This window comes from Rutidosis leptorrhynchoides, chromosome 8 (genome assembly GCF_046630445.1).
Source record: "Rutidosis leptorrhynchoides isolate AG116_Rl617_1_P2 chromosome 8, CSIRO_AGI_Rlap_v1, whole genome shotgun sequence".
Taxonomy (NCBI): domain Eukaryota; kingdom Viridiplantae; phylum Streptophyta; class Magnoliopsida; order Asterales; family Asteraceae; genus Rutidosis; species Rutidosis leptorrhynchoides.
Window position 1 is genome coordinate 26845873 of NC_092340.1, and position 16258 is coordinate 26862130.

Below are 16258 nucleotides of genomic sequence, written 5' to 3' on the forward strand. Positions count from 1 at the left end.
TTCATATATCAAAGTTTTAATTTTGAAGTTATTAGCTGTTCATTAAGCTTATTGCAATGCAATTGTGTGTTTCATGCAGGATACTTGCTTGAAATACATATATAGTTTCTACATATACATAATTTCAGCCTGACTCCTTTGGCACAAACCACTTTTAACCAGATACCCAACCTGCATATTTGGGTGGTCGTGGTTCACTCTTTAAAATATGAGTATGAGTGCATATTTATTTAACGGGTCGCTTCATTTCCCTTCGATTCCCACAACCCATATGAATTTCACCAACATATCTTTTTCCATAAATTACAAATTCCACCCGCATAAAAATCCTAGAGGATACACAGTTACCTGCAGTTCAACAAGTCGATCCTAAAGAAATTCATCAAATTCTGAGGAAAATGCAGAGGCTCAAGAATTGGTTCGAACATTGTTGAAGAATTTAGCTATGACAAGATATTGCTGTCAACACTGAACAAGTATGTAAAGTTAATCAGAACCGAACACTGTTTTCTTATGTTTGAGGAGCTTGGCAAGTCTGTTTTCTTGAGGTTAGCCTTTTTTTTTTTTTTTTTTTTTTAAAGTTTGAAACTTTTTAAAATTTTAGGTGTGTAATATAGATTTTTTAATATTATGTTTTTTAACTTTTTTGTGTGTGTTTGGGAATGCATATACTTAAGTGCTAATGTTTTTAAAATGTGTTCAAAATAAGAACCTGTCCACTAGTTATATAAAATAATATAAAATAAAATAAAATAAAATAATGATAATAATTAATAACTTAATAATAATTATAAAAATAATAGTAATAATAATTAATATAATTATAATAATTGTTTTTAAATAAGCTAGAATGCAGTGTTAACTAATCAGAGGTGCTTAATAAGCTATAAGCAATTGATATGCCCTCTTTAAACAAACTGTATGTTCATGTTTTTGCCATAAACATTTGGTTGTATTTTGTTGTATAAAAGCTAAAAGTGAGCTGCAAAATTGTAAGTCATGCTATTTCCGTATGTAGAAACCGGTCAAATATACCAATCATCCCCTCTCCTCTATACCTTAAAAGGAGAATTATTTTTAAAACCTCCTTCACAACCCAGGGATTGTGTCACTTTTCTACATCTGTCATCAGGTCACATTTCATAGGATTTGACGATGCGAGATCATGATCTACAGTAATCAACAAAGATTACAAGTTTTTAACTGTTAGTAAAAGCTTTATGATTTAGCTTTGCTTGATCACACCAAGTCAACTCTGAAAATGGTATTTAAACTTTATTTCTTCCATTGGATTTCTACTGCTGCCCAAAAATTGTGCCCATGTATCTATCCATTACTTACTATTTCATTTTAATTTGTCCAATTATTTTCTTTCACTTCATCTTATTCTTCCATATTTTCAAGTTTGAATTTTTGGTGCAGGATGATCCACTGTTGATTTTGTCCAAAAATTCTTAAAAGGAATTTCTGAATTTTGCTACCTGATTTAGTACACTCAGTCACCTTATGTATTGTTTTACTAATATTAATATGAATATGTACTTGCTCTTAACAGGTGTCACTATGGGTTATGTATAAATGAACATACACAACTGGCCAATATCTAGAGTAACAAATCCTTCAAACTTTTGAAGTTATGTTTGGCCTTAGATAGTCAAACCACTTATATAAGCCAATACATGTTGGTGGGTATAGAAGAAAGTTTCTATCAATGCTTTGGTTGGTCATTTTGTAGTACATGTTATTGTGCTTTATTCACAGGGTTGGTTTCACTCCTTAATCCTGTAACAGCGTTTATATCGTTGCTATACGCAAATTGAATGGGTTTGCGTTTATATCGTTGCTATACCTGAATTGAATGGGTTTGCTTTTGGTTAAAGAAACATTCAAAGAAAAACATACCTTTCACAGCAATTGTTTTTCAATCATTCTGACATATGTAAACCCGTATGTACTTTGCAATCTCCGACTATAAAAATAACCCGTAATGTATTCATATTTAATATCACAATTACACTGTTATACCTTACATTCCTCTTAACCGCATGTTGCGTTGGTACTTTGCAGGACTATCATTGAATGGTTACCAGGAAATGCTTAACGCAATAGCCCCTGAAAAAAGAAGTCAAGGGACCAAAGAATGTTAACCATGTCACAAAGACAGATAAGTCTAAATGTCTTTACTTTGTTTGACCCTCCACAAGCGCTTGAAGATCAGGATGGCATTGACGAATAGGTAGTAAGATCTTTCTTTAGTGCTCATTTTTGTGATGTTGTTTAGAGGTTATTAGGTCGACCGTCTCACATATGAATGGGTCGATTTGTATTTTCTCATTTCAGTATATTCATTTAGAGGAGGCAATATGGGCCATAATGATAACAAGCACTAGCATTATTCACAATTCATGACCACCTCAAAATATTTAGGACATTCACGAATATGTGGGACACTAGAACGAAGAATTGAGAAAAAAACATCAAAGAGATACATTATTGGCGCCTGCAACTTTATACATTGAACCTATTCGCAGCTATGGACCGTTGCTTAATACTACTTTTTAATTTAAGCCCATTACTTTTGAACAAGATTTTTCTATTTATATTTTTACAAATTTGAACTTTTGGATCGTTGGATTGTCTATTTATGTTATCATGGTTGATTTTTTTTTTTTTTTAAATATCATCATTTCATAAAATCCGCGAAATCGCTGGACTTTAACTAGTATTTGTTTATATTTACGTGTTTGAGGATATATAGAAATATTAAGACAAAGTTTCACAGATGATTCCTGTAGTTTGTATTGAATAACACTTACGGACTCAATACTTTTTTCGACAAGAATGGTCCATGTGGTTTCCTCCTGAATCACCGATGGACCCTGCCCCTAATGTCCGTTAACTTTTTCCGTTAAAATTTGCATGTGTGATACATAAGGGAATTTTCCTCTTTTTCCCCTCTTCTCCTTTTACCTTGTATCTTTCACTTATTATCTTAAACTCACCTAACTTCTATTCTTAATCCCTCTTCGATCTCTTCTTCAATCAAGAGCACTTGCATATAAATGGAAAAAAATACATAAATCTAAATTTACAGAGATTCATAATTTCATAAAAGAGATTTCAAAACTAATTTTCAGTTTGTACCCCATTTCTAAACCTTGAATCTCAATTTAATACCGTTCAAACCCTAAAGAAACTCAAATACTGCACTTGATTCGGAAACAAACCTGATGATGACGTAAACAAACCGACACATGTTGCTGGCGTATGCAAACGACCCTAGTTGATTACTTAAACAAACCGCTACCACCACCACTGGAACTTGATTTGGAAACTTGCAAATATTAATTCGATTTCTATATAATCGAAAGTCTTTGCTGATTTAGGGTGTGTTTGGGCAAAACTAACTAAAGCTTGAGCTTATAGTTGGAGCTTGATGGCTGAAACTTATGATTGGAGCTAGAAGCTGAAACTTATCATAAGTCCAAACTCTTATAAGCTACCATAAGCTGCATGCCGAACACACCCCTAGTATTAATATAGGTTTGTGGATTAGGGTAAACCTACTTGCACTGAATAATGTGATCAGCCCAATAATGGCCCAAACAAGAGAGCGGTGGCCCAAACCAAGAATGTAGTGGCCCAAAAAGTCTCCTGATGATTTCTCCCATCCCTCCCTCGTCTCTATTCTCTGCATTTACTACCCAATTTTCATAACTGCAGGTACAATTTTTTAGTATTTAATTTAATACATGCTAAAGGTTATGAATTACTTTTAATTATTAGTTTGTAAGCTTTACATTAATAAGGAGGGTTCCAATGATATATTGGACACTTCAAATTGAATATTTTGGGGGATACTTGCTGACTTGCTGTAGTTTACGCTCCATATTTCATCTTTTAATTGAATCATGATTCTTTTTGTCTTTGGATCTCTAAAGCTTTAACAGTCTATCTGTTATATTAGGAAAGTTGTGATTTTTGTGATTTCGATGTGTGCGGCTATATTTTGGCATATTGCATAAATGTTATTCGAATTAACTTCAATTTTGAATTTTATTAGTTAAATCTACTATTGACGATTTTTTATGTTATTAATGAAGAACTTTCTTTAATGAACACTCATATTACTTGATTTCTTTGGCTGGTAGCCTGGTCGTCAGTTGTTGTTATGAAGATTTAACGCTTTATGAGCACCAACTGCTTGATGAAATTCCCCAATGAGACTTTGATCCTATTTGAACTTCCTAATTCAGTTTAGCATTTTCGCTATTATTTTCAGTGTCGATCATTACTTGTTTCCTGCTATTTCAGCTAAATGCTATTGTACATGTTATTTGTTTACATAATGACATGACTACCTCATCATGATACATGATGTAAACAATGGAACCTTAAGTTTTTATACAGTGCTAGTTAGACATACAAATAAAACTATAATGAGACCTCTGCGATTCAACATTATTTAAAACATACAAATAAAGTTTAAGGAAGTTGAGTTATATTTTAAAGGTATATTTTTACATCTTATACTTCTGTTTTGATGGTGAATATAATTTAATTAGAAATTCCCCAATGAGACTTTGATCCTATTTGAACCTCTAATTCAGTTTAGCATTTAATATTTAATGTTTATTATTTCCTGTTTCCTGTTACTTCAGCTAACTGAGTTCTGATGAGGACAATGGAAACTTTGATCCTTAAAAAGTTACTAATTCAGTGCCATACCAGTTAGAATCATTCTAGCTTATATTTGACATCATGTATGCAATAGGAAATAACATTATTAAGTAGCAAAAGTTTAAAAAAGTATATTGTGCCAAGATATATTACAAGAACAACCAAGAATTCAAGTATTCTAAATCATGTTAAATTTCAATAAATATGGTTTTAAATATAATTTTTTGATAATGTTGTTGTGCTAATGAGGAAGCTGAGATTCCCTACAAAAGGAGACAGAGAGCATACTAAGTCTATCACTCCAATCAGATTGAAGTGTTCCGTGAGTTTAGAGCTACATTTGGGTCATGGGTGATCATTGACTTGATCTTCACCAAAGCCTCGTAGTCTGTCTCATTTCCTCTATAGGAAGCAGAGACGGTGGTGGTAATCAGAAATATCATAACAATACAATAATAGTAGTGGAAAGAAAAAGAAATAGAAGAGAATAATGGTAAACAAATTATCATTTGCCCCGACTTCATTATTGGAACACTTGAAGAATAATTATTGGCTTTTTATATTGCTTTTATAGGAAAAAAATCTTTACATGTATACTAAAAAATTAAAAAGATTAAAGAAGAATGCTATATATATTTTATATGTACTACCAAACAAATTTATGACTCAGAGTTTATTAAGATCATAAGTCGAAACTGTTATAAGCTTCCATAAGCGCATGCCGAACACACCCCTAATATTAATATAGGTTTGTGGATTAGGGAAAATCTACTTGCACCGAATAATGTGATCGGCCCAATAATGGCCCAAACTAGAGAGCGGTGGCCCAAAACAAGAATGTAGTGGCCCAAAAAGTCTCCTAATGATTTCTCCCATCCCTCCCTCGTCTCTATTCTCTGCATTTTCTACCAATTTTTAACTGCAGGTACAATTTTTTGGTAATTTAATTTAATACATCATAAAGGTTATGAATTACTTTTAATAATTAGTTTGTAAGCTTTATATTAATAAGGAGGGTTCCAATGATATATTGGACACTTCAAATTGAATATTTTGGGGGATACTTGCTGACTTGCTGTAGTTTACGCTCCATATTTCATCTTTTAATTGAATCATGATTCTTGTTGTCTTTGGATCTCTAAAGCTTTAACAGTCTATCTGTTATATTAGGAAAGTTGTGATTTTTGTGATTTCGATGTGTGCGGCTATATTTTGGCATATTGCATAAATGTTATTCGAATTAACTTCAATCTTGAATTATATTAGTTAAATCTACGATTGACGATTTTTTATGTTATTAATGAAGAACTTTAATGAACACTCATATTACTTGATTTCTTTGGCTGGTAGCTGGTCGTCATTTAATGTTATGAAGATTTTAACCCTTTATGAGCACCAACTGCTTGATGAAATTCTCCAATGAGACTTTGATCCTAATTCAGTTTAGCATTTAATATTTAATGTTTATTATTTCCTGTTTCCTGTTACTTCAGCTAACTGAGTTCTGATGAGGACAATGGAAACTTTGATCCTTAAAAAGTTACTAATTCAGTGCCATACCAGTTAGAATCATTCTAGCTTATATTTGACATCATGTATGCAATAGGAAATAACATTATTAAGTAGCAAAAGTTTAAAAAAGTATATTGTGCCAAGATATATTACAAGAACAACTAAGAATTCAAGTATTCTAAATCATGTTAAATTTCAATAAATATGGTTTTAAATATAATTTTTTGATAATGTTGTTGTGCTAATGAGGAAGCTGAGATTCCCTGCAAAAGGAGACAGAGAGCATACTAAGTCTATCACTCCAATCAGATTGAAGTGTTCCGTGAGTTTAGAGCTACATTTGGGTCATGGGTGATCATTGACTTGATCTTCACCAAAGCCTCGTAATCTGTCTCATTTCCTCTATAGGAAGCAGAGACGGTGGTGGTAATCAGAAATATCATAACAATACAATAATAGTAGTGGAAAGAAAAAGAAATAGAAGAGAATAATGGTAAACAAATTATCATTTGCCCCGACTTCATTATTGGAACACTTGAAGAATAATTATTGGCTTTTTATATTGCTTTTATAGGAAAAAAATCTTTACATGTATACTAAAAAATTAAAAAGATTAAAGAAGAATGTGTACCAATTCCAAAAGCACTATGATCTTAAACAACTAGTGGGTAGATCACTTGACTTTGAGTGCTCTTGTGGCTAAACTTGCTTTATTTGATGGCCTCATCACCCCACTCATTCCCCTCCGAGTGGGTTGACTTGACTTGCTCTATATGGTGATCCCTCAATGCTCTTGACTTCCATGTGCAACAATACCAAGGTCCGTATGTGCAAAATATTAATGCAAAAATCTGAGGATATAAAAAGCTAATACGTTGTACATACTTAATAAATCCCTGCAATGAATTCAAGGAAACCAATATCCTGCTTAGTATATTTATCTCATATTATTACTTTTCTGTTTTCTTCTGGTTTTATTGTTATATTTCTTGCGACTGGCACCACCATCTCAGCTTCCTATGATGGAAACGAGACCGATCACATGGCGTTGTTATCATTCAAGAAGATGATCACACGAGATCCTTATGGAGTTCTAACCTCATGGAACACCTCTTTCCATTTCTGTGATTGGAGTGGTGTTTCATGTGGGAAACGGCATAGAAGAGTGACTGCTCTACAACTGATTTCGCAAGGTCTAGAAGGTTCTTTGTCTCCTCATGTAGGAAACCTTACCTTCCTTCGTAAATTTATACTACAAAACAACAGTTTTAAAGGAACCATCCCTCAAGACCTGGGCCGTTTATCCAGACTGCGCGTCCTTGCTCTTCAGGGAAACCAATTTAACGGAGTCATTCCAACTAACTTGTCTCGTTGTTCCAGTCTTGAAACACTTTTCCTTGGTAGAAACCAGCTAGTTGGAAGCATACCTATGGAGGTTAGTTTGCTCTCGAAACTTACTAATCTTTCACTTTACGAAAATAACTTAACTGGTGGAATCCCATCTTCCTTGGGGAATCTCACATCGATGCAAATTTTCTCAGTTAACTCAAATCCTTTGGGTGGGAATATTCCGGACACCTTAGGCAGATGGAATAGTTTAAGTTATTTTTTAGCTGGAGAGTGTAAACTGTATGGAACGATCCCTCGTTCCCTTTATAACCTCTCGTTTCTAACTACTTTGTTCTTGCCTATGAATCAACTTAGCGGTACTATTCCATCCGACATTGGTGCAACGCTCCCAGATCTTGACTGGCTTGGATTATGGGAGAACGAACTCAGTGGATATCTTCCACCCTCGATATCTAATTGTTCCAAGTTAAGGATTCTTGATATCGGTATCAATAGTTTTAGAGGGACGGTGACCATTGACTTTGGAAAATTAAGTGATATTTCTGTAATATCCTTAGCTGATACCAACCTCCATGGACGCGCACAAGCTGATGAAATGAAGTTTATCGATTCGTTGAAAAACTGCAGCAAATTGAAGTATTTTAGTATTGCTGATTGCAGTTTTCAAGGAGCTCTTCCAGGATCCATTGGTAATCTTTCGGATCACTTCGAAATCTTAGATTTAGCAGGGAATATGTTATCTGGAAACATCCCTTCAGAGATAGGCAATCTGGTTGGATTAAACTTTTTAGAATTATCACAAAATCAATTCACAGGAAAAATACCTTCTGTTATTGGTAAACTTCAAAATCTACAATATCTTGGTCTATACCAAAACCAACTTTCAGGGTGGATCCCAGATGCAATCGGCAATTTATCGATATTAGAGACTCTGTATTTACATACCAATATACTCGAAGGCCATATTCCATCACGTCTGGGGAACTGTAGCCAATTATCAGAAATGTATCTTTTTGACAACAAACTAAGCGGCAACATACCGAAAGAAATTTTACAACTTTCATCGCTAACGCTAACATTAAGTTTATCTCATAACAATTTGTCTGGTTCAATTCCAGCTGAGGTTGGAGACCTCAAGATGTTGACTAATCTGGATTTATCTGATAACCGTTTATCGGGTAACATACCTGGTAGCCTTGGTGGTTGCACTAGCCTTACATTTTTATCCCTCAAGGGAAACTTATTGCAAGGCATGATACCATCATCGTTAATTTCTATGAGAGGACTCGAAACACTTGATCTTTCTTATAATAATTTATCTGGTGAAATTCCACAGTTCTTTGAACGGTTCTCGTTACAATATTTGAACCTATCCTTTAATGATTTTGAGGGTGAAGTACCGGTCGTAGGAGTGTTTGCTAATTCAAGTGCGTTCTCAGTTTTGGGCAATCGTAGGCTTTGTGGTGGCTTGGTTGAACTCGGTTTACGCAAATGCAAGGAGACGAAGAAACATAATGGAAAAAAGTTTCCACTTTTTGTTATTCTCATTTTGATTGTGGCTGGACTCGTGAGCATATTAGGTTTCGTGTACGTTTGTTGTAAAAGGAAAAGAAAGGACCTAGTGTCTCAATCATCCTCGATAAATGGGCGATTCTTGAAAGTTTCATACAGTCAGCTTCTCAAGGCTACCAATGGATTCTCAGAAGCCAACTTGATTGGTAAGGGTGGGTTTAGTTCTGTTTATAAAGGAACACTTGATCAAGATGACAAAGTGGTTGCAGTCAAAGTATTACATCTCCAAAACCGAGGAGCGGATAGAAGCTTCACCGCTGAGTGCGAAGTATGGCGGAGTATTCGACATCGCAATTTGTTGAAGATAATAACCTCATGTTCTGGTGTTGACTTTCAAGGCAATGATTTCAAAGCTTTGGTTTATGAGTTCATGCCCAATGGAAGTTTACATGATTGGCTTCATTCAAGTGAAAGTTATACATCTAGACTCAACATTGTTCAAAGAATAAATATTCTCATCAACATCGCATATGCACTTGATTATCTTCACAATCACTGCATACCGAGCATTGTTCATGGTGACTTGAAGCCTAGCAACATTCTACTTGATGAAGATATGGTGGCCCATGTTGGAGACTTTGGTTTAGCTCGATTTCTTGGAACAGATTTAAGCCTAAACAGCTCATTTGTCATCAAAGGAACAATTGGTTATGCACCACCAGGTAAAGTGATGTACTCCTATACATATACTTAATTTATTAATACACTATTATTCTATAGTAATTGTTTATAACTTAATTGTAGAGTCTGGTCTTGGAAATGAGATGACAAGCAGTGGGGATATCTATAGTTACGGAATATTATTATTGGAAGTGATGACGGGTAAAAAGCCGACAGATGACACATTTAAGGATGGTCTTAGCCTTCATAATTTTGCTTACATGGCCTTACCGGATCATGTAAATGATATTATTGATGGTGAACTTTTAAATCTTCATCATGAGGATTATGTCAATGCGAGAAGTAGGCTTTCAAATGCAAAGATTATAGAAGAATGCATAGCTCTAACTGTGAAGATTGGAGTATCATGCTCTGTTGATTCCCCATCTCAACGGATGAATATCAAAAATGTTGTCCATGAATTGCAACATATTTTGGATGCTATTCAACGTATTTGAGGTGCCATGTTTTATCTTTTTTAACGATATGTAGATTATCATTAAATGGTTTGACTTGATCGTTGTATGTGTGTTTCAGCTTTTCAGGTAGAGTACCAAGATTGCATTCAAGAGTTGAAAGTTGATTCCAAGTAGAAGATGATGTGTATTAGACTTGCATTATATTTCCTGTCAAAGATGTTCAATATATGGTTTGATTTCATGGTGATGTAATATAATTATATGAGTTTGGTTCTGTAGCAATTTAAGGAGTATCACATTGTCTTGTTTGATTTCATAGGTTATATAATTAATATAATTAAATAAAAAATAAGTATCCTAGTATTGACGTTTTTTCATGGAGAAAGTTAATATTAGGGATGACAACGTGTGGAAAAATTCCACGACCCGCAAGTATCTGTACCCATCATGGGCGGGTATATTTAAAAAATTTCACCCGCGAGTGATCTGTTGGCGGGTTTCGGATATACCCATTAACTCGCATACATATATCTACTTAAAATTTTATATAGATTTGTATTTGTATTTCCAATGAAGATATTCTCACGTGACAATCTCATAGGAAATATTTGTGATAGAAGTTGTAAACAGATGATAGAGTAGAATATACTTGTAATAGCATCGTAATAGCGTCGTATATTATGGTACTTGGCCTCGAATCACAATTAAACACAACTTATCCAAGAATGGTACATGAATTATTTATATGTATAAAAAAATCACTACTATATGAACCGCCAACAAAGTTCTGGCAAGACACAACATAGAATACTAGTCATTACTCATTAAAAGAATACTAGTCCAAGCCATGATAATTAATAATCTGGTTGATCACATGTTGTTTCTCAACTATAGCAGATGCAAATCCATATCAATATGAATTTATTAGGAGGTTTTCAGAGGACGGCGAGTATTTTTACTCTAATGTACCTGGTCTGGCCGGATTATCATGTGACCATTTTCAGATTCTTCTCGGGCCACCCCAAGATTAATATTTTGGAGAATTGTTTTTTAAACTATAATGATACGCATACTCGATTAATATCGTTTAGCGCATCACATACACAATATTAGCGCTATTAGTTCACAATATTTGAACTATGAACACCAGACTTTCAATTGGATAGTAAATATGAATTATAAGAACAATAATTGAGAGAACACGATATGAAGATATAAGAAAGACAATGTTAATCGTGCAAAAGGATACTTTACAATGATAAACCATAGCCCTATTTATACAGAGTTAAACCAAATCTTGAAGATTTGGTTTCCTAAACTACTTGTCTAAAACTTAGAAAAAGATAAACTTAAAACTAACAAATATTCTAAACAATGCAAAGTTTATCTTCTAGAGATAACACAGAATCAAAACACAATCTTCTTAATATTTAAACAAATCTCCAGAATTTTCCATAGCTTAATCATCAAGTAATCAAAACGTTGACTTTATCAGAATCTGCAACTTCAGACTCTAGGACTCCAGACTCTAACTCCTGCAAAACTCTTTGACTCATCAGATCATTTTTCCAACAATCTCCCCCTATCTGATGATGTCAAAACCACATGTTCACCTATTCCTTCAGTTTTGCATACTCCCTTTCAATCAATTTGCACTTGCTCTTCATAGACTTGAAACTCTTCAACATAGAAAGCTTACTGTACAAGTGCTTCACCAATTTAACTCTGAAGGGATGAGTCTGCTCTGTCACACATCTAGTCAACAAGCCAAGCAACAATTCAATACCTGCTCGTTCAAATTGATCAACTCTTATCATCATTCTTTGATCACCAGTTGTTTTGAACATTAAAGCATCTAAATACTCGACATAACTATCATCAACAAACTCTAGATGCTCTGGAACAGAATACCTTTCAACATGACCTTTAACTCTCCTCTCCTTCATCTCTAACTCAAACATCCCACAAACTATTTCATAATCTTTCAAACTTATAAAACCTTCTTCAAAAACTAGATGCACCAAATTGCAAACTTTCTTCAAAACTTCTTTCACAATAGTTTGACCATCTTCACACTCTTGAATACATACAGCTAAACCTTTCCATTCACAGAACCTAAGCGAACAATATGATTCAATTTCACTCTTAACCTACTATCAGGTAGATGTGTCATAGTCAACAACAAAGTTACACCTTCAAGTTCTGATTTAACAATCTCAACCTTGACCACATCACCCCCATACCTTTTGAACCTGAACCTTTTGTTCATCAGAGCCCTTAACTTATCTTGCACAGCTGCTGCAACAACAATAGCATTCTCTTGATCATTACCAACACCACTTCTTTGAACACCATCTGCACCTGCACCTGTTTGAATATCACTAGCAAAAACCACCTGTGCATTCACCTGAGTATCCTCTTGAGTGTCAACACCTCTAACAGCAATAAGCACTTCAGCATCATCCATTTGAGCATCATTACTACCAACCACTTGAGCTTCAATTCTATCATTACCATCCTCCCCCTGAATCTGTTGCTTCCCCTCAACCTGAGCTCGTTTTGAAGACTCCCCCTCAACACCTTCACCTTCTTCACCTTCTACCCTTTTCCTTTTCTCCCCCTTTTTGACATCATCAACAGAGAGAGTAGATAAAAACTTCCAAATCTCAGCATGTTGTTCTTGGAGTGTCTTAACATCAGAAGCAAAACCTGTAAAACATTGCCTGATTTCATCAACACCTTCCAACCTCTTCTCTAAAGCATTCAATCTATCACCAATATCTGTTACACCCACTGCATCATTAGAACTACCAAAACCCTGCATATCCCCTACCATCCTCCTGACCTCCATCAATTCATGTTTAGAAACAAAATTATTATTCAAGTGAAGATTAATTTTATTAAATTGAGACTGCACACCCAAAAGTTTGTCATCAAACTTTTTAGTCAAAGTAGTTAAAGCCTGATGCAGGCCAACCACATTGACTGGTGCCTCAGCCTGTGAAGTGGAGCTAATGTTTAGAGGTAAAGTTTGCATGTCCTCACAACCTTCCTGGTGATAGGTAGGGCGATCCCTGGACATAGAAGGGTTTGAGACCTGTATTTCATCCTGTGACATGGATGAAACATTGGCAGCCTGTGCAAGCAAGTGTAAGGATGGAACATCTGGAGGGAAAAGTGGCAGACTTGTGTCTGGGGTAATTGTAGGTTTGGCCATTGAAGATGGATTTTGGATTTGGTTTGATGAATCCAGGATTGGGACTTCTTGATTTAAGTTAACTGAGGGGGTTTTCTCAGCAACTGTAATGTGGGAATCCAAGCTCACTATCTTAGCAGGTTCTGGTTGGGTCAAAGTACTCCTCTCACCAACCTCTAGCAGAGGTGATGGAGTTGTACTGGTAGCACCTTGCCTAATGAATTTTTTATGTGAATCTATGGGTGCTAAATCAACTAAGTTTTCAAGTATGGGAACATTCTCAATATGAGTTGGTGAGCTCATAAGGTTGGTTGTGTGGAGATTTTGTTCAGTAGCAGTGGGAGAAGGTTGGTTAGAAATAAGTTGGTGTTCCTCATTCATACCTTCAACCTGCTCTGTATGTGTAACATCATGGGGTGGAGTATACCGTTAATTCCAATGATACCAAAAAGGCTCTCGTTATTGGTTTTAGCCCCAATAAGGCTCTAGTGTGCGGTTCATCCGCGGGTTACAAGCTTGTGTATTCAAAGTTGTTCCCTGTTTCGAAACAACCACACGTCGAGTAAAATTACCGAGCCAACTAAACCCGGTGTCGGTGTAGGGCGGAAAAGATACTCGAGAATGGCAATTTGTACAATCAATTCAATTCAATTCTAGGGTAACAACTCAGACTTCGATTGCTCAGAATCTGCAGGTTGGTCTGCACGGCCAAGATTGATCCAATGCATTATAGCAAAAAGTTATCAAAAAGATTGACACAATCATTATCAAATTAATACTCCTGACAAAAATTTCCAAAAGGTTACCATTAACTCCCTTCATTAATACCAAATTTGACCCTTTTATTTTAGGAAATAGAAAAAAAAAAATTAGCCTAAAAACGAAATTTAAAAAAAAAAACTTTATTTGACGAAAGAAGGAAACAAATTTATACACAAAAATACACTTGAGTAAACTTTCCCAGACTCTGAACAATATTACTTCACCTAGACTCTAAGAAAATAATTCAGACTCAAGAAATATCATCACTGGACAACATTTCAGTTGATGGATTTAACATTCCAAGTTGTCCAAGAAGATAAAAATGCCTTTCTTCAGAAAGTGCTTTAGTGAAAATATCTGCTAGTTGATCTTTAGTACCAATATGCTTCAAGACCACTTTGCCCTTCTTAACACAATCTCTTATAAAATGATTTCTGATCTCTATATGCTTGGTTCTGGAGTGAAACACTGAATTCTCAGTAATAGCAATAGCACTCTCATTATCACACATTATTGGAGTTTTGGTCAATGTTAACCCAAAATCCAAAAGTTGATGTTGCATCCATAGTAATTGAGCACAACAACTTCCTGCAGCAACATATTCAGCTTTTGCTGTGGACGTGGCCACAGAATTCTGCTTTTTGCTAGTCCAGCTGACCAATTTTCCACCTAGCAATTGACATCCACCAGAAGTGCTCTTTCTATCTAATTTGCAACCTGCATAGTTTGCATCTGTGTAACCAATTAGATCAAACCCTGAGTCTTTGGAGTACCAAAGACCCAGGTTAGGGGTACCTTTTAAGTACCTAAAAATTCTTTTCACAGCTTTATAATGAGACTCCCTAGGATCTGCTTGGTAACGTGCACAAAGACATGTAGCAAACATTATATCAGGTCTACTAGCAGTTAAATATAACAAAGATCCAATCATACCTCTATAGGTTGATTGACAAGTGGGTTTTCCAGACTCATCTTTATCAAGTTTTTCAGAAACACTCATTGGAGTTCTTAAAGAGGAGCAATTTTTAAAACCATATTTAGTTAACATATTAGAAATGTAATTAGTTTGGTTAATAAAAATACCCTCATGACTCTGCTTTATTTTTAGCCCAAGAAAATAGTTTAGAATACATAAATTACTCATTCTATATTCTTTAGACATTATATCTGAAAACCATTTTCTCAAAAGTGGATTAGTAGACCCAAAAATAATGTCATCAACATAAATTTGAACAAGTAACACATCACCTTTCTCCTTTTTGATGAATAAAGTTTTGTCAATAGCCCCTCTAGAAAATTTCTTTTCTAGAAGAAATGTTGACAAAGTATCATACCAGGCTCTGGGAGCTTGCTTCAGACCATACAAAGCTTTCTTCAACTTGAAGACATGCTTGGGAAACTTCTTACTCTTGAAACCAGGAGGTTGCTTCACATAAACCTCTTCTTGCAATTTACCATTTAGAAAAGCACTCTTTACATCCATTTGGAACACCACAAAATCTTTATCTGAAGCATATGCCAGAAACAATCTAATAGCTTTAATTCTAGCAACTGGAGCAAATGTCTCATCATAGTCTATACCTTCTTCTTGTCTATAACCTTGAGCCACTAACCTTGCTTTATTCCTAACCACAATACCATCTTTGTCAACCTTGTTTCTGTAAACCCATTTAGTACCAATTGCAGTTTTACCATCAGATTTTGGAACCAACTCCCATACATCATTCCTTTCAAACTCTGTCAACTCTTCAGTCATAGCTTCAACCCAATCATTGTCAGCCAATGCTTCATCTACTTCTTTGGGTTCAATGAGTGAAAGAAAATTAGAAAAGAAACAATAGTTTGCAATGGCAAAGTCAGATACAGGTGTCTGAGAAGAACCAGGTTTAGGCAAACCAGCAGGATCTACAACATAATCTTCAAGATGCTTTGGAGGAACTATGTTTCTAGAAGATTTTCTGATAGGAACAACAGGAACCAAGGTGTTATTAGGTGATTGATCACCTTCTTGAATAACAACAGGCTCATCTTCTTGTTGAACTTCTTCTGTATGAGAATTATCTGCAGAATCATTTTTCAATCCAGAAGAATGAGGTTCATCTGACTC

The 16258-nt window shown here is 34.9% G+C and overlaps 1 protein-coding gene across 1 annotated transcript; it reads left to right on the forward strand.

The window, feature by feature from the left end:
* Positions 1-6957: 6957 nt before the first annotated feature.
* LOC139861497 (uncharacterized) lies at positions 6958-10507 on the forward strand. Its single transcript, XM_071849894.1, has 3 exons — positions 6958-9776; positions 9859-10233; positions 10312-10507. Exons 1-2 carry the CDS (start codon positions 7094-7096, stop codon positions 10230-10232), a joined length of 3057 nt encoding a protein of 1018 aa, XP_071705995.1. The 5' UTR covers positions 6958-7093; the 3' UTR covers position 10233; positions 10312-10507.
* Positions 10508-16258: the final 5751 nt, after the last annotated feature.